This window comes from Trachurus trachurus (genome assembly GCF_905171665.1).
Source record: "Trachurus trachurus genome assembly, chromosome: 13".
Taxonomy (NCBI): domain Eukaryota; kingdom Metazoa; phylum Chordata; class Actinopteri; order Carangiformes; family Carangidae; genus Trachurus; species Trachurus trachurus.
In genome coordinates, this window is record NC_139892.1 from 23,643,166 (window position 1) to 23,662,843 (window position 19,678).

Consider the following 19,678-nt stretch of genomic DNA (forward strand, 5'->3'; position numbering starts at 1 on the left):
CAGACCGACGCCCGCTCCGTGTGTCACTTTGTCACCTCTTTCAGAAGCTATCGCACACACTGTCGCACACGGGTGAAGACACACCGGCTCACACGTGTTAACATGGCTCATGTACATGAAGACACAGAAAAGAGTTGTGTGTGCACGCTGACGCTCATAGGCAGCGTGCAAAGGGACATGAACATACACACAAAACGCACAAAGACAGACACACAGACACACAGAGGTCTCATGACTGCAGAGGTCACAGTGGGTCACAGCCAGATGCCCCCCTTGAGACTGTAAATGAATTGAATGAGTGAAGAGGGAAAGAGATGGCTTGTTGGAGGGGGGGTGGGGGGTAAAATAGCGAATGAATGAATGGTTGGGGGAGGAGGGGGGAGGAGATAGAGGAGGGAAGTAAGTCTGACGCAAGAAGAGAGGACAGGGACAAAAAAGGAGAGGGAGAAGAGGAAAGAGGGCGACAACAAGCGTCCCAATCATCACCACGTCATCACACTTCATCGTCACACTGATCACATCTCGTCATCACATCACACTCAAACCTTTTCTTTGATGTAAATCAAGTATCTTTGAGCTTGAGTCCATCAGCAAAAGAAAGATGATTGTGATGGTCAATTAGAAATTATCATCATTATCATTAGAAAAAAAAAGTGAGTATCAATCAATAATAAGATGATAATTATATGCATAGCTATAAAAATGTATGAATGAAAATTATTTCTGGAGTAGAGCTTCTCGTAAAACTAATTTTTAATATTTTTTGAATAGATGTGACCGACAGGATGTCAAGACTCACAGATTAACTGTTTCACTGTGTATAACATCATCATAAAAAAATATTAAATAATAATTAAATCATTGTCACAGTACATAGGGACAAAGTCCTGTTTGTCTGCCAACTCTAATAAAATATACACACGTTGGACGTCAGGGGAAGATTTGGATTCAGACTAATAATAGATGTGCATGTGCTATGCATGTTGACAGACACATGCTTCAGGCTTTTTCATGTGGTGAACATTCAATTTGGTTTTTTCTATAAACAACACAGAAGCCGCCGTATTTACATAGCTTTTGAGGTAAGAAATGATTAAATTGAGTGACAGTGGAGCTCTGGACAAACCCTCATCCACTGCAGATACTATATTGTATGAAGAAGAGATGTTAACAAAGGATTTTTAAGTCTGGAGGACACGGCGTACAATAGTCTTCAGAGCCCACCATAGAAAACGTGACAGAAAAAGAAAGTACAAACAAGAACAGAGTGACATATACTGTGTTGTATCAGAGACAGTGGGCTTTAGCAGTGCAGCCTTTGGGCATTCACCTGCTCTTTTCTGGAAACAGACCCAGAGGTGAGGCAGGGTAAAAGCAACAGTATGATCTCTGAGTTCACTTCTTTAGTCCCCTATTGTCCTGAAGATGGAGTTGTACTCTGGATAAAGTGGAACAGACAGGTTGAAGAGGGACTTTTAAGGTTATATAAGAGGGATAAAATACTTCTTTTTATTTTTTTCTCAGTATTTTTAGACTTGGGTTTTGTTACTGCAACCACAGCCACAAATTCCCAGGGCAGGTTGCCTGAAATTTATAGTGTTCAATTACAAAGTAAACTGAGAACCCATGTGACTGTTAAGTCTCACTGTACCGCCAGTGTTAGCAATAAATAGTGGAACCAAGTAAATCATAAAATACACAATATCAAAAAATCATAACATAAATAAAAACACAAACAGAAATTAAAAACTACCTTCAAGCAGAGGTCTATAGATACCATTGTTGTCACCAGTCTAATGGTTTCATTTCTAAATTCCCTTGATCTTCACTTTTAATGGGGCAGTAGTGAACACTGCTTTCTACAAAGATATGTCAGCAATCTACCCATAAAAACGAGAACAATATTATAAACTGTAAATGTTATCTAGCTGGTTGTACAACAAACAAACATATGTAATTGTGTAAGGTCGGTGTATATGTGCTGTTGAGTGGACAGGGAGCAGTAGTGAGATGTATGAAACACGGGGGTGCAGGCAGGACTGAGGAGAGGAACACACCCTGCCAGCTCAGAGCTCAGGTTCCTACAGACTGACGCAGTGTCACTCGCCTACTGTAGGCTACACACACACACACACACACACACACACACACACACACACACACACACACACACACACACACACACACACACACACACACACACACACACACACACACACACACACACACACACACACACACACACACACACAGTCAGGGGGGTCTCCTCATGCATACTGTACTTCTACAGACACGCATACCACATACAAGCAAAAAGAAAGATGACTGACACACACACACATATATACACAGTGAGATACACTCTTCCTCCTTTGAATTAGTGATGAGGAGCTGCACTGCTGAATTATTCAGTAGAGCCAAAGAGAGAAAGTTGCTGAAACTAAACAAGGTTTTGGCCCAGAAAGAAGCCTGTGTCTCTGCAGGGTGAGAGAGCAAAAACTGCAGAAGGCAGCAGAGAGGTGACCAACACAACTGGACATGCTTGAGGTGTGGGATGTACTGTATTGTAAGCACTGTACTCAAACTACTGTGGATTTTTGGTATGTACATGACTGGTGTCAGAGTGGAGCTTTGACTTAAAGGGGCAAAGAATTAACTAATATAAAAATACAATTGAAAACATACATCCTTATTACACTGCTTGTACTAAATGTTATGTGCAATATGTATGCATATGTATATTTACAGTTTATATGTTACATTAATATGCTATTATACACTCAGGTACAGTAAGGATTTATATAACTTAAAATCTTGAAAGTTTAAGTTAGAAAGTTAACAAAGTATTTCAAAGTGTTTCTAGTGTTGATAAAGTTGGGTTAAAACATGATTTACTCATCAATAATGAGTCTTCATGTTTTGCAGCTGTGAGGTGTTTACATTAACACCACCCAGTGATGTGCTGAAGGTGTTTTATAACCAGTGTTGGGCAAATTAAATCTGGAAAAGTAATTAAATTACTGATTATGGATTATTCCTTTTCAAAGTAATCATGTTTTTGTTCTGATTACTCTATTTCAAAAGTAAATAGTTACATTACTAGTTACTCCATTCCCTCAAAAAAACAAAAAAAACGAAACAAAAAACAGAACAACCTCTAGCAGGACAACAGAGCCGGCCGACACTGTGTAGCCCAGGACAGGTACTCAAGTGTGGGTGAGAGCAGCGGAGAGACCGGGCTGGAGCATAAAGTGACTGTGGCACAGCAGGACACTGTATATCCCAGGATGGGCGAAAAGAGCTGAGAGACTGGTAATGGTAACGTATAGTTGTAACTATAATGTAATTACTATTTTAGAAATCATAACGAGCACATTACCCCTTTAAAAGTAATCAAATTACAGTACACCGGTTGTAACCATGGTATAGTGCTGTCACAAAAGCTGACAGAGGGGATAATTTCATTCCAACAAAAACAAGAATGGGGTATAAGACCTTCATACAGACAACAGTGAGAAGTTTTGCTCTCATCAGGACAATCAAGCAAAATCTCTGTGCTGCTGGACGACCTGATGAAGGCTGGGATCGAGTAGATCACTATATTGGGCACACCACACCAAGCACAAAAAGGCTGAACTGCAGAAGCCTCCTACCTCATGACAGTCCTGAAGAAATCTCTGAAGTTCCCACTGGTCATTTAGTTTATCCAGCCACTGCTGGGCCAGCTCTCTGTTTTGGTTTCCCCTAAAAGAATGACGGACAGGCTGTAGTATTAGTATAGTATTTCATCTTCATACTTGATTCATGCAAATAATCAGTTATATACTAATCATTATGTTGGTTAACATAAGAATTACACTAGATGTTGTAAATGTAATAATTGTCAAATAATTTTTATGGAACCAGACTATGACACATAAAAACAATCTGCCTTTATTTGTCCCCTTGGAGGAAAAATAAAAATCAACTGAGGTAATTCATGTAAATTAAATCTAAAAAACCATATGGTTCACCACATTGCTATTGTTGTCACACATAGAAAAAAAACCCAACCCCCACACGCACACACATGCATGTACGCACACAAGCACCACCTCAGCTATCACATAGATTTCATGGTCAGGTGTCAGTTCTGGACCAAACAGACTGGGCTCTGTGCTCAGTGTTTTGGGTCTTTATAAGTTGCCATTCTTTTTTATTATTGTCATCTTGTGTTTGGACAGCTGCTCAGATCTTTGTGTGTTATAATCAGCTCAGCGTACAGCTAGGACAGTGTGCAGACAGAGAGCAGAACAAAACCAGTGTGGTGACCTGGAACCTGAAACTTTTGGAAGAGTTCAATCTTAAATGGAGCTATCCAAGATTTGAAGCTATTGAGGGTGTAAAATAAAAACAGACTTCTTACTCCTTTTCCATTTACACAGGGGACAATAATCCATCACAGTACACTAAAATAATTTGTTTTTCCATGTTAAAACTAGTTGTTTTATTATGAAAACATTATTATTATAGTGTATATATATATTTCTTTAATTATTTATGGCATAATTTTCTGCCATTTGCTTGCACTTAGCAAATGTGTCCATGAAAAACTTCACAAAGCAGGAGGAAAATGTCAATGTGTCAATTTTTTAAATGGTTTTCAATCATTTTCGATGCAGTAAAAGCGATTAACTTCTAAACATCGCCATCCACTTCAGGCTTTGAGGCTTTAATCCAACTAATTTCCCTCCTTTTGTTGTCATGTGTTTATGTAGTACCTGTTGGCGAGGGTGTCGATGCGTTCCTTGATGCGGTCAGAGTAGATGTTGCTCTGGCTGATCAGACTCTCCCCAGCCTCAATCACAGCTTTGATCCTGTGCAGGTTCAGCTCCATGGTTGTGGTGAAGTCCTTGTGTTTCTTTATGGCCGCTTCAACTGTCTCCACCGTGGTGGGCAGCTCCACATGAGCAAGGGCTGATTCCTGGAAGATAGGGATGCAAGTAGTGAGGATATACTGTTAATCATCTTTTTTTAATCCAAACTGCCAAACATTTCTTTGTTTCAGCTTCTTGGTTGAGAAGATTTGCTCCTTCTCTCTGTCATATGGAAGATGAGAGAGCCCTTTATTAGTTTCACAGTGGGGGGATTTGAAACGTGACAGTAAATTGAATATTTTAGCATTTTGGACATTTTCAAGTTAGGTTTTAAGAAAGCTGCAAAGTTGGGATTTTCTAAAACAACGTTTTGCTACTTATTAGACTAAAATAAATATGATTGACTATCATCAGATCAAAATTTGAACAAAACATTATAAGAACAAACCATATTCTTACAATGTATGGGGCCCCTGGACACAGAAAATAAATTGAACTGAGGCAGAAACAACAGTAAGAGGCAGACAAAGATCTTTAGCCTCGATCGTCTTTGATACTTATTGAAGAAGAAATGCTCCTCTCTAAATAAGCCTGCCACCCCACCCCCACCAGGCTAATAAGGAGAGCTGGACCCTGGTAAAGATCTGTTAGCAAAGACACACACACACACACACACACACACACACACACACACACACACACACACACACACACACACACACACACACACACACACACACACACACACACACACACACACACACACACACACACACACACACACACACACACACACACCTGCAAGTCAGGGGCAGGTCTGCCTGTGACATTTCAGATGAGAAAAACAAACCTCTGTGCCTGTTACACCAACTCTTATTCTGTACCACATGGCACAGGCTAGATCATATATGTCAACAATATAACACATGAGGAAAACTATATTCCAAAGACTGCTATCCAGACTTTGGGAATTTATTGAATATAGAAGAAAAGAGATAATTATCTTTCAGTGTAGTCCCGTTCTAGTTTTAAAGACATTGAAAACTGTTTATAAAATAATGATTGATTTCATTAATTCCCATCTGTGCCAATCACTGCTTAAGCTACCAAGCTCATATTCATAGCATAACAATTCAATGGGATATCACTTTAAAAGCTGCACTTAATTCATGTTGCTACTCATTCATGCCACTAAAATCAAAATAATTGCAACATTGTGAAGAGATATATTCTATTATGATGCTGCTGCATTATTTAAATCCAGTTACTGTAAGATACAAGGTATGACCTTTGCAAGATTCAATACCAAACTACAATTCTTGGACAGAATTTAACCAACAAGATGGACCTACAATTTACACAGAAGTATGAAGTATCGGGGCGGTGCGTGGTGCAGTGGTTAAGGCGGCCGCCCCATGTAGAGGCTATAGTCCTCAACGCAGGTGTCTCCGGTTCGAATCCCGCGTCGGGCAGACCTTTCCTGCATGTCATTCCCCCTCTCTCTGCCTCCCCCTTTCCTGTCTCTATCTCTACTATGGCTATCAAATAAAGGCATAAAAGCCAAAAAATATACTTTAAAAAAAATGGCTCAAAAGTATGAAGTATCATCCTGCTGTATATTGTAAACATGAAGACCCATATATAGACAGACTCGAGAATCAGAGGGCTGCCTCCCCCTACTCTTCATGTAGATCTAGAATTACTAGAATCTGCTATCTCAACAGCTCCTGCTGTAATATCACATAGCACAGAGACACTCTGCAGAAAGACACCTGCTCTCACACACACACACACACACACACACACACACACACACACACACACACACACACACACACACACACACACACACACACACACACACACACACACACACACACACACACACACACACACACACACACACACACACACACACACACACACACACACACACACACCCTTGCTTCTTTCCTCTCGTTGGCAGAGATATAAGCTGACCACACCCAGTCCAGCTGATTTTCTGTGCTTCTCTGCTGCAGTCAGAAGGCATCATTAAGCCTGTGCACAGTGAATGTGTTCATGCAGACACCGGGATGTTACACAGTGAGTGTATATGTAGTATATGTATACAGTGTCTGCATATTTATACAGCATGCATATACATTTACACATACACTTATCAGCCATAGCATTAAAACAGGGAAGTGTTTATATAAAAACAGTATATATATGTACAAACGTATACTGTATGTACATACATTTACACATAACCTGACATGTACTGTACTTAAGTGACAGCACTATTTGAGCTTTTTCCTCTACTGACTTCCTCTGGTCTGCCACCATCAGAAGAAGATGAAACGGTTAAAATAGCCACAGAGAAGTTTATTTGTGTCTCCCGCAGTCAGACAACCTCTGACAAACATTACCTAAAAGCTGCAATATAAAAACAGCAACCTAAAAGCACATCGTACATGTTGCACATAGCAGCTGCTTTAGTCTTGTTGTCAAACATCATTTAAAGGGTAACTATGCAAGTCTGGTCGCTTTTTCACTATTTTGGTTGCTTTCTTCTCTACGGAGCTTCCCCTACAGTTCTGGAGTGCATATTTTCACTGTCGTAAAAACTCACAGCTTGCCCTCCTCCCCTTTCTGTTTTAATCAAAGCCGACGAGAAGGCAATCAGTGGAGCGATGTCTACCAAGGTGGGTAACTTTAAGAAGAGATTACAGATTACCAGGCGTGTTTGCGTCGTAATGTCATAAAGCAGTCCATGGGTTTCTCACAAACAAAATCTGGGACACTGGGTCGGAGCTTGCATGGTTGGTTTTCGGTTTTCGACCCGAGATGCTAGGTGGAAGGCAGAGGCCCTCCATTCTCCCCGTAACAAGTCATTCAACCATCACAATTACACCGAAGCTGTTTAATTAAGATGCAAATAAAAGAGGGTCGATGGTGAGAATACACGGTAAGACAAAACAGATGTTGTTATCCTAAAGCATTGCCACTACCAGAGAGAGCTGCCTGGAGACACTCCTTTGAAAATACTGAGTCTTTGTCTCACCTGGTTATTGAGGAAGGACTCGGCCTGTTTAACGTCCCGAAGGAACAGATGAAAAATGTGAGCCTGGACCAGAACCTCTCTCCTGCTCTCCCACATCTCCAGTAGTTTGTTCCAGCCCACATCGAGCTTCTGGAGCCACTGCTGCAGGGCAGCCTGGGGGAGGGGAGCCTCCTCAGACTCTAGCAGCTCGTTCATGGCCTGCAGCCGCTCGTAGTCCTCTTCATACCTACACGAACAATGACACCCAATCAGTCATTTACTGAACATGTTTTTGAGGCATGTTTTTTTTAAGTCATGTCAAGTTAGCTATATTTATAGAGCACAAAACATGAACAACAAGAGAGTATAAAAGGAGATAGAGAACCATTACAGTGATAAGATATATTGTGTTTCCTGAAGATAGAGGATGGAAGCATGTTAAGTGAAAATAAAATAGGGCCTGAAATTGAGCCTTGTGGAACACCACAGGAGACGGGAGAGGAGGAGGACACATTCTCCTTTTGGACAGAGGCTGAGCGGCCTTGGAGGTAGGAGGCAAACCACTGAGAGGCCCAGTCCCTGAATGCCAACAACATGTTCTAGGTGGTCCAAGAGGATGGAGTGATCCACCATATCAAATGCAACTGAGAACAGGATCAGAGTGCCATAACCATAACATCCTGAGTTAGTAAGTCATTTGTTACCCTCAGCAGGGCAGATTCTGTGCTATGGTGTTTAATAAAACCTGATTGAAATGTGTCCCAGATGCTGTAACTGTCAAGGTAGGAGATGAGTTGAGAGAAAATAACTTTTTACAGGACTTTTAATAATATTGAAAGTTTTGATATTGGATGGCATTTACCGGGAACAGATGGATCCAGCTTTTCTTTTTTGATAACAGGGTGAATGATTGCATTTTTAAAGCAGGTAGGGACATGGCCGTTCACTAAAGAGGTATTAATTATGAGAGAGAACACTGGGCCCAACAGAGTTCACCACTTCCTTAGGTGAGAGGGGGTACAATCTTTCAAATTACATGCCCGATGACTGAGATTCTTCGTCCAGTTAAGAGAGTTTTAATTCAGCCAGTGTTTTGTACAGGGTGCAAGAGGCTAAAATGCTTTTAAACTGGACAAATACTTAGCTTGCGAGAGCAACACACAACTCACAGACTGGAAGCCAACCATTAAGAAGATCATTTTTCAAATTAAAAAACATCAAAACAAAGATAAAGGCTTGTGTTATCTTTCAGTAACCCACCGTCCTATCTCCTCCTTCAGGGCTGCATGTTTGTTGATGAGTTTCTCGGCCTCCTCCAGGTCGTTGGGCAGCTGGTCTGAGGCAGCAGATGTCTGTGTCTGGACCAACCAGGTAAGGAACGAGTCCAGGTCCTAATAGGATGGAGAAACGAACATGATTAACTACATTTACTGTTACCGTACAACACAGAGGTGTGTGCAGCCTGACACAAATAAAAAATAATGTGAGACTTCTTTAGCACATTATAACCACATACAGTTTTCAAAAGGTTTCTGTGTAGAAAAGCACTTTGTCTTCTTCAAGGTGAAATCAAAGGTAGATCATAGTTTGTGTCCAGATTACAAATTGAATCAAGACTACTGCTTATCTTACAGAGAGGTTTTATGAGTTACATTTATTTCCTAACAAATCTATGTCTCCATCACCATTTTCAGTCTGTCGTCTCTACTCATTAGGAAGGGAGCCTTTCTCAAATCAGACGCATAAATCTCTTTGTTTTTATGTGAAAGAAAATCTAATTATTATTTTATATTTAAATATTTTAAAGGTCCCATATTATACTCTTTTTAAACAATTTCACTCAGCTGTCAGACGTCCAACTAAACTGTATTCGAAATGTATTGCCCCAAACTGATCCGTGGTCCTGAATGTCAGCTGTCTAAAAGTCGCTCAAATGAGCTCTGCTGAGAACAAGCTGTTTCTGTGCCTGCACCTTTATATGTTAATGAGCTCCGTCTGTCACAGCCTTGCCTTGCCCCTCTCAGCCAATCAGAGGCCTAGTAAGGCGGGTCTTGGCGTGGCCATAGTAGCAAAGACGGTTTATAAACCAAGACCTCCCATGACGAGTCAGCTTCCTGTATGCATGTCACGTGGGCTCATACACCGCGGAACCGGGGGGGCCAGGGGGGCCATGGCCCGGGTAACTTTTGTGCTCTGATTATTTTATGAATAGCCTAAAAGCTGTAGTAAAAAGTTGTATCTGTGTTTTTAAGAGCCAAGTCACCACCACCACACACCTTCACTGCTGCCGATAAAAAAAACTGTCACCTAGTGCTGCATTTTGATTTGAATTAGTTAGTCTATCAAGTGCATTGTTTATCAATACGTCATGCTGAGTGTCTGAGGCATATCACGAAGCGGGGGTTACTCAGCCTATCCAGCTGAACCTATCCACAACACTGTCACTCCGGATCAGCGGTAGCCTACCACGACGCTGGTTATCAACTCGGTAACTCAACCCCGGCTTGTCTTATTGTGAATCTGTGAACGCGCACGTATAAAGGGCGGATTCAAGGCAGCAGAAAAATCACAGAGCGCCGACGCGTCAGAGAGAAGCGAGGTGAGCGCAGCGCAGCGCAGCGCACACCTTATTTCTCCTGTGAGGAAGAAAAAAAAAAAGAAGCCCGTGGTCCGACCTGACCCGAGTTATTGAATGTTTACGTTTATTTAGAAGTTTATAATTGGTGCTGATTAAACTTGTAAATGATGCTGCTCTGGATCCGAATCTTTCCTTATATTCTGATTCTTTTAAACAGTGGCCAAACAAGAGAACCATTTTATTATATTAGACTATACATATTTTCTATCTTTGCTGAGCATAAGGTTTGTTCTAAATTAAATAAAAGCCTGTCCCATATAGACGCGTGTCTCTCTAGACGGGTCCGCTCGGCACACACACACACCCCTTCCAAAAAAAAAAAAAAACTATTGGCAGAAGTCCGGGCCATGAGAACCGGCAGCCTACCTCTCGTATGGATAATCAGCGTGAAAATCCAACAGCCGCTCTACTGAGCTGATCTGCCGGGTCGGACATCTGTCCTCCTCCCGAGGAGAAAACGAGCCAAGTAACGTATCCGCATGCTTTTAGAGGTTTACCGCTGGCTGGTTAAATTCTTTTTAGGAGATTAATGCTGGTCTCATTGATGAAATTTAACAACTGTGGCAGTGGCATTAGTTTGTTTGAATGAAAAGTGAGGAGGAGCTGGGCTATGTACTGAAATCACCACATTTACGTAAATAAAGGGGAGGGGGGCAACAGCGGAAAAGCGACCAGACTTGCATAGTTTGTTCATTTTAAAACATTTATTGATTGAAATGTGGTGATATCTGATGACTTTGGCGCTCGTGTGTGTGTGTGTGTGTGTGGGGGGGGGTTTAGAAAATTTCTTCAGGCGTGGCAAACCTTCACCTTGGGCGGTGCCACCAACCTAGGGGGTGGCGTTGAGTCTGTCGGTGACGTCACCGACAGACTATTTTCAACATGGCCTGTATAAGCACACATTTTCTAAAGACAGAGAAAGCAAAAAGGGAGAGGATGAACTTTTTTCATACCAGGGGGGATTGTAGACAGGCCGGGGATGCATATTATTGATAGAAAACCGCTCTAAAGTGCATTTTGCATAATATGGGACCTTTAAATACAAATTCATAGCCAGTGTCCTAACAGTGTCAAATGTTTGACCCAAGTGACTAATAATTGAGGTTTGAAGTTTCATTTGGCTTGAAACAGTATTCTGTTTTGAAAATTATTGTTTATGTCAGTTAGGGAGCAGTATCACAGACAGGTAAGGGGCACGGTAATCTGTACAGTCAAACACATGCTGTTGGAGTTCCTATTGATAAGTGGGAATCAATCACAGTGATACATTCCCTCCTGATGTGTGGACTGTTCCCATGTACCTGTATGAAGCTTTGAAGCCTACTCGCCACCATCAGTGAGTCCTCACAGCCCTGCAGGGTGCGTTTCAGCTCCTCCCACTCCACACTGATGCCGTCAAACGGCACCAGAATCTCGATGGCCCGACCCGTGTGAACGGTTGCCAGATGCTCTGCCTCTTCCTTCATCACCAAACAAAGACAGCATTATGGTGATTCAAGCCTTTAGTGTTACAGTTTGTATCTTACGTGGTTTCTTACTTTTTTTTTTAGAGCAATAGATGGCAGCTACCTACCTGCAGATGCAGTAGTTTGGGCTCCAGGACAGTCAGCGCTCCCTCCATGGTGGAAAGGCGTCTCTGCAGAGCCAGGACACCTCCTAGATCGCTGCCGACGTACTGTGTGGCATCGATTGCTTTTCTCTTGTCCTGGATCTGGGACTTGATCTCCGCACACTCCAGCAGGTAGTTTTGAAGACGCAACATTGAGTCCAGCTGATCTTTCTTCATCTCCACCAGCTCCACAATGCTGTTCCACCTGGTGTGATGTGGGGACAGACAAGATAGAGAAAGAGTTCAAGTACAGTGTGATATTGTGAAGTAGAAATGTGTAACGGTGACGACAGCTCTGATGTAGTGAGAAAAAAAATACACCTCCAGTTCTCATCTGCAGGATTAAGTAACAAAGTTTTCAGAATACATTATAGTTTGAATAATTTAAGTTGAGGACACTTAAAACAGCATCATACAGATACACACTAAGTTGTTCCAGATCAAAAGAAAATGAAGCAGACATGTAAAGAAGCAGATCTTTCATAAGAAAGAAAGAAAAAACATCAGCTGAAAAATACCAGCTCAGACTTATATCTCATTCTCTTGCAATGCAGGATCTAGTGCTGACTATGAAACCCATGTTAGAAAAATGTTATTTTTTGAGATGAGATGCGAGATGTCAATGCTTAAACATTAATTTAGTAAAATGACATTTGCATATTGATGGTTTGCTTGGCTTACATTGCCCTTGATGCTAGTCCTCACCTTGAGAAGAGACAAGCTGCATTTCTATTAAAACTCGCTGTTATGATGACCCGATATGAACCATTGAGATTTATCTGGGACAGTTGATTCTGTTTGCTCCGTGCTCTGCTGTGGTTTCAGCCCAGGCCTCTGTCTGCTTACCATACCGTCATACAATATGTTCTCCTGATCCTGCTCCAGACCAGCAGGTCTCAATACACACCCATTCAGCCAAGAAACACACTCACACACACGCACTGAAGCCCACACACTGAGATCCTTGTGACTGTAATGAGGTAATGGCAGAGTCACTGAGAGGCAGACAGGACGCTCAGTGGGCAGGAAGGAAAACAGCTTGGTGACACTGACCTCAGAGCTGCAAAAGACGTCTTAGAGATCAGAGCAGTAGTGATGGTGAGTTTAGGTGTGAATGAAGGCCACAACAGTGAAACACAAGCTGTGTATGAACGTATACAAGGAGGCAAACTGAGTTACACACAGCACAGTTTGTTTTTATGTCTTTATTAGGGCTCTCAGTTGGTTCAAATATTTAATCACGATTAATCCCACGAGTGTCCATAGTCAATCATGAATACTAGCAAATTAATCGCACAAATTTTGTTTGCTCAAGGTGCACCTTAAAGGGATATTTTTCAAGTGCTTAAATATGGACAGATGTGCTTATTCAAACTATGGGTCAGGCCAAAGGCCAATAACAGAAGGTGTGTTAATAATGTCAAAAATAGTGACAAAGGAACTTGACTTAATGCGTTATTATCATGTATTTATGTATAACATGAAGGATAAACATGAACAGATGCAAACAAAAGTGTTGATGATTTTCAATTAAAATACTACTTCGGAAAAGAAAAACTGTTAAAATGTAGGAATATTTACATAATAATGTTTTCATCTCTAAATGCACAAAAATCATTGGCACCTTATATTCATTGCCTCAACCTAGATAGTTATAATACACTAAATACAGTGGATAAAACAAACGGAGCTATAAACATATTGACTGTCATAAATAGACAACAGAATAGATTACAAAGCTACAGCTTTGGAAAGCTGTAGCTGGGTAAATATGAATAAGTGGTAAGTATGGTTATTTCCCAGTAGGTTTGGATTTGTGGAAAGATTTTGTTGCTTTGAAGTTTTCAGATGTTTCACAGAAGTTAAAAAGAATGTACATACTAAACCTAATACGGTACTCAAATACCACTCTAAGTCCAGTGACGACATTATAATATTAAACCGTTAGTAAAACTGTTTTTTATTCAAAAGAGAGAAGCCTAAAAGAAGACATGAGTATTTATTGTCTTTGTTTATTTGTATTTTTGGGACAAGTGCTCTCAGCTGGCCTTGTCTTGACTGAGGCAGCCGGCACAGATGGTCGCCATGAGACCAACTCCATGTGCCAAGGTTGTAGGATTCATTGACACCCAGCCTTCGTGAATGCTGCTGGCAGATGTAACAGTGGTCAGTGAATATGACATACGAGGTGGATAAAGAAGCCAATCCAGTCGCATGGCTGCCATCGATTAACATGTCAGCCAAACAGAGAGAGAAAGAGAGAGACTGGTGCAGTGGATGCACAGAAGAGGTTTGTACTGCTATTTATATGAAATTTTCCCATAGACAAGCTGTACAATCAATGAATGAATAGATGGATGTTAAGTCCACGTAGACCAGAGGGCAGGTTTGAGTTTAGCATCTTGCTAAGACAACGAATGTATGTATGCAGTGATAATTCAAGAAAAATCAGTATGTATCTCAGTGATTGCAATTTCAAGGTCAAAGTACTGCAGACAGAAAAAAACTGAGCTGGTGGAATTCAGTGATCTATTAAACAAAGAAAAAATCAAACCCAGATCAGGAAACCAAAGTCCATGAACAACAAGCAGAAGGAGACACTGTAAATACTCAAAAAAACAAAAAAATATGAAACCCAAACAGAGCAGGAGCATAAGACAAAAGTCCAAACATGAGGTCTCTAAAAATATTCAAAAGAAAGTGTCCCTTCAGGGCAGACCACGACGACACTGTTAACAAAAACAATGTGAAACGTTGTGTTTCTGGATGATGAATTCCCCTAAAAAACTACACAGCCATACAAACTTCCATTCTTCTCCACATCTCTTCCATCTCTCAAAGTCATTATCCTCCCCTCCACCTTCTTCACCTGTCCTCTCACCCCTCATCTCCCTTTGCAGCTATAACTGGCCTCCAACACCCTAAGGAAATCTAGACAACACAACCGTTGTGGACCTGATCACAAATGAGAAAACTGGCTACAAAGAGGAGGTCCAGATATTGTCCTCAGTATCTGCTGAAAGACAATGCCTCTTCAACAAGAAAACACACCACACTAATGAGCTGGTGCCTTGCAGTGTCCACATATTCGGGACCTGACCTAAAGTGTGAACACAGCAGCACCTTCTCTTCTCGAGGGCCCTGAGGCACAATAAGCTCCCCCAGAAAGCCCTGCTGAGTTCCTACCACTGCACATTAGACAGTGTCTTGACATCCTGCTGTACAGTCTGCTATATTACTGACTGCACTGTGAGAGGAAGTACCTCGCTGAATAGTGAAGATGGCTGAATGGATTGTCAGTTCGACACTCTCAAACCTGAGTGATATCCACTCAAGCCATCTTCACAGGCAGGGATCAGAAGAGACTCCTCACACCCTGGTCACCACTCCTCTGACAGCGTCTTCTCTAGACTGAACAATTGTAGACATTGTAGATTAACACCTTGTGATTAACTCCCTACCTACCTCCTCACTGTGTTGTTAAATCTGGTTTATTTCTATTACTGCACTCAACTGCCCTTGTAATATGCCAGTGGCAGTAGTGTGTTTCACAGTAGAGTGTAATGTCATGTAGCGATATTATTCATTATTTCAAGTATTTCTATAGCAGTATACTGCCAGGCCACTACAACGCAAGTGTGGTGTTGTAGTGGCATGGCTCAGCTGTGGATGTTGGGAGGAATGTTTTATTTTGGTACCTGGAGTTGAGGTGGTCCTGACAACCTCTGACCTCTGTAGAAGATGGATGACCTCCATCCAGGAGCTGCTGAACTATCTGATTCACATCCAGGATCCTTCCCATCAGGCTGTTCATTTCCTGGTCCAGACTTTCAAACCTACAACAATGGCAGTGAGCCAATTAGATCATTCCTCAGTTATGAATAAATTAAAACAAACAAACAAAAAAAATACACTACTCCTTCACCCTCCTCCTCACCTGTGTGCCACCACCTCCACATCCTCCAGCCTCTCAGGGATCTCCATCTTGTCCAGCCACTGCTCCTTCTCATCAATCCACAGCTCGCAGGCGTTGACCTCACTGAACATGCGGTAAACAGCGAGGGCGTCGTGCAGCCACTGCTGTCTGAGCACGGCCACCTCAGCCACCTCAGTGTACAGCTGCTCCACCTCCGCCATACGCACCTGCACCTCCTGCAGGGAGGAGAGGAGGGTGTGAGGACAAAATGGGGAAAAGGGCAGATTTAGAAAGACGAACATAATACCTTCACCAAATAAGTTAACAGATCTTGACTGTGTCCGCTCTACCCACCTCCTGTTCACGGTACTGCAGAGGCAGTCCCACCATGTGTTTCCGCAGCGCCACCACGTGTAGACGATGTTTGTCGATGGCCTCGCTGACGCCTCTGTGTTTCTTCAGCAGTGACTGAGTGGAGTACTCGTCGTGCCCGAAGTCTTCGCTGGAGACCAGCCGGTAGGCATCCTGCAGCCAGGCCACCAAGTCGTCTGTCTCCGTGGAGAACTGGAAAAAGTTGAGTGCCTCCTGCAAGTGTCCGAGACGCTGCGCCGCCTGGTCCTCCAGTCGTTTCCACTCGCCCTTCACCTCCATGATGCGCTCCTGGATCCCTGCAGTGCCAAAGCTCTTCTCACTCAGGATCTGCTTTCCTCTCTTCATGGTGTTCTGGGGCAACAGGGCAGGATGGAGGGATAAAAGTGTTGAATTATTTCACACTGCGTGCAGTCGGGGGGAACACCGGCCAACATTTGAGCGAAAATTTGCATATTTGAGTAGAACTGCGGAACAATGTGCTATAAGTGACATGGTCACAAAAGAGATTGTGGATGTCCAAATAAACCAGCGAGCCTTTCTCCATTTTTTTTTCTTTAATCGTCAACTTTGCTTAAACATCGTTAGTTGCAGTATTTGCACTGTTCAAAATATTCTAGTCAAAACAGTGGGTAAGCTCAGACAGTAAATCATTAATGATCAGTGCTGATTCGCTCACTTAAAAATAAAAACACAAACAGACCTGCAGCAGTGAGCGGTGAGCCAACAGCTCTCCAGCCAGAGTCTTGTGTTTCTGTAGTAAGCGCAGCACACTGCTCAGGTCCTTCCCATAACCCTGAGCTCCCAGGATGGAGCTCTTCTCCCTGATCCAGGCCTCCGACTCCTCCAGTTCCTAAAAGAAGAACAGGCAGACAAACTAGGTTTGACTTTTACCTTTAAACGTTTAACTACAGTTAATAAAAAGAAAAAATGGAAGCTTGATAATGCTAACCTAGAGATGAAAAGAAATAAATTAAGTAAATTAAAGCAGAAGTAAGCGATCCGGTCGTTTTGGCTAACATCTTGTCAGCCGATGGAGTTAGCAGTCCCGCCCTCGTCACCACATTCACACGCATCCCTTGGCTGCACCGGGCTGCACACACAGAGAGGACCGCCCCTTTATGCCGTTCTCTCTCCTCATTGGATAAAGGTTGTAGGATACAAGGAAAGTTTTCTCCTCGGCTTACAGCAGAGCAGAGTGACTGACAGACCCGTGTTTCAGACCAAACACTCTATATAAGTGATTTCCGTCGGAAGATATAACTATTTAAGACTTATATTAACATAAACATTCCGCTTACTTCTGCTTTAAGGAGACAGGGACTGAGAAGTGGAAAAATATATAAACAGGTCAGAGATAAAATATCATACAACATATATAATATGACATGAGGGAAAAAGTTCAGATATATAAAGCAGTCTTTTCTTGTGATCCCCAAAGTGCATCTTACACTGATCCCACTCTGTGTTTGACAGCCTCACAAAATGCAGAGGGAGAATTAGCCAAATGAATCAGTAACGTTAGTGATTCACCAATGTGAGCCAATGAGTCTTTGGACAAAGAAATCCACTGTTCTCATTACACATCACAAAAAGCTTCATATTTGTGGAGCTCCGCTGGCACACTTACATTACAGTGCTGCAGATCAACCACGTAAACACTTTGTAATTCATTATGTCTTTAGTAGACACTTCTGTTCGACCTTCACTCCATACTCAACTGTATAAGACATGGTAAAAATAATGTTGTAGGTCAGAATGAAAGAATAGAATGAATCCACATTGTAAATGTAATACAGGCTTGTTGTTTGTGCAGTCACTTGCTGAAGTAACAAAAGTCAAAGTCAAACAACCCCTGGGATAAAAATATCTTAATAAAACATGTTTTCACGCTGCTGAAGGTAAGTTTGAGACTATTAACATTAAGTACTTTGGATATCCAAACACGAGGCCAGACATGGCTTCAGTCATCAAAGAGCAGGGTTAAACAACAAGAGAACAATTTTGTTTGACATGTTGTTCAACCACACAACCAGATAATGACATTTATTTTCAGACTGTTTCTCTCTACATGCATCATGCATCTTCATGCATTCAGAGTATTACAATCACTCATTAAACGATACAGTAAGTGAAAAATAAAAGATAATGTAATTAAGTATATCTTAGATGTAGTAAGAAGTGAGAGGTATACTGTATCTAACACGACCAGTCCAACCATCCATACCTGAAAAAATGCCCACAGTTGTCTCGACTCCTCAAGCTCAGAACGCCTTTTAACTGCCAATTGTTTCAGCTCCTCCAGACAGGAGGAGACGTGGTTGACCCGGTTACAGATCACCTGTGGGTCACACGGTTGGTAACCTGGGAGACAAGAGCATGGGGTTAAAGACTATATTATACTACATAATAGGAACAGTGCTCATTCATTCATCACAGTAATTTAAAGAAAAGAAAGAAAACATACACTAACATCAAGTTAAAAAAAAAAAAAAAACTATCTTGACACAGCAGATACATTTATTTTCTGTCAATGTCAAATACTTTGTACATCTCTCCTTAATAAAATAAAGACTAAACCCTTGATTCCTGTTGTAATTGAGTAAGTCCATGACATATAGCAAACACTGAGGGCAGTAAAGCAACTGTTGCCTCGTCATACATCCAAATTAATTTTCTAAAGTATGTACAGAGTAATGCAAAACAAGTAATTACTTCAATGACCAGCTCTCTGACATAGTCTCAGCCTAGATTGAACTTAAAATCTCCAGTTTCTGCTTTGCAAAGGTTACATTTTAATGTTGTAAAGGTGCTGCTGTGCACACCCCGAAGCTCTTATGTGATATACAAAGTATGAAAGCTCAGTGTGCTTGTGTGTACCCTCTATCGTGGTGAATTTAAGAGCAGCTGTGTTGAGTGTCTTGACCCTTTCAGCCTGCACTGCAATGTCGGCTTCCTGCAGGCTGTGTTTCTGCAGCAGGTCGTCCACCTCCAGAAGATGCTTCCCAAAGTCCTTTGACAGCAGCTGAACCTGAGAGGGACAACAGGACATACGAAGAGGAAGACAACAGAGACATCTTCTTATTTACTACGGTAATTTTATTTATATTATACTATTCGACTTGTTCCTAACCCTATTTCTTCTTGTGGATAAAAAAAATCATGGACACAGACTTCTACTGTGTCTCTTTCTTCTCTTTCAATTTTCACTCTTCGAACAGTTTACTCTTCCTCAGTGTTGCTCTGACTCCTAATCGGTAGTTAG

At 41.7% G+C, this 19,678-nt stretch overlaps 1 protein-coding gene across 1 annotated transcript in view; it reads right to left on the reverse strand.

Moving 5' to 3' along the window:
- The window catches only part of sptbn4b (spectrin, beta, non-erythrocytic 4b), a gene marked incomplete at both ends in the record, with an annotated part of 70,485 nt that overhangs the window by 39,644 nt on the left and 11,163 nt on the right, over positions 1-19,678 (reverse strand). The window contains 12 exons of the mRNA XM_083985560.1: positions 3,654-3,744; positions 4,761-4,963; positions 7,903-8,128; positions 9,142-9,272; positions 11,821-11,979; positions 12,093-12,333; positions 15,827-15,964; positions 16,066-16,280; positions 16,399-16,767; positions 17,117-17,266; positions 18,641-18,777; positions 19,294-19,444. Of these exons, the coding sequence (XP_083841686.1) occupies positions 3,654-3,744; positions 4,761-4,963; positions 7,903-8,128; positions 9,142-9,272; positions 11,821-11,979; positions 12,093-12,333; positions 15,827-15,964; positions 16,066-16,280; positions 16,399-16,767; positions 17,117-17,266; positions 18,641-18,777; positions 19,294-19,444 (2,211 nt within the window). The remainder of the gene's footprint in view (positions 1-3,653; positions 3,745-4,760; positions 4,964-7,902; positions 8,129-9,141; positions 9,273-11,820; positions 11,980-12,092; positions 12,334-15,826; positions 15,965-16,065; positions 16,281-16,398; positions 16,768-17,116; positions 17,267-18,640; positions 18,778-19,293; positions 19,445-19,678) is intronic.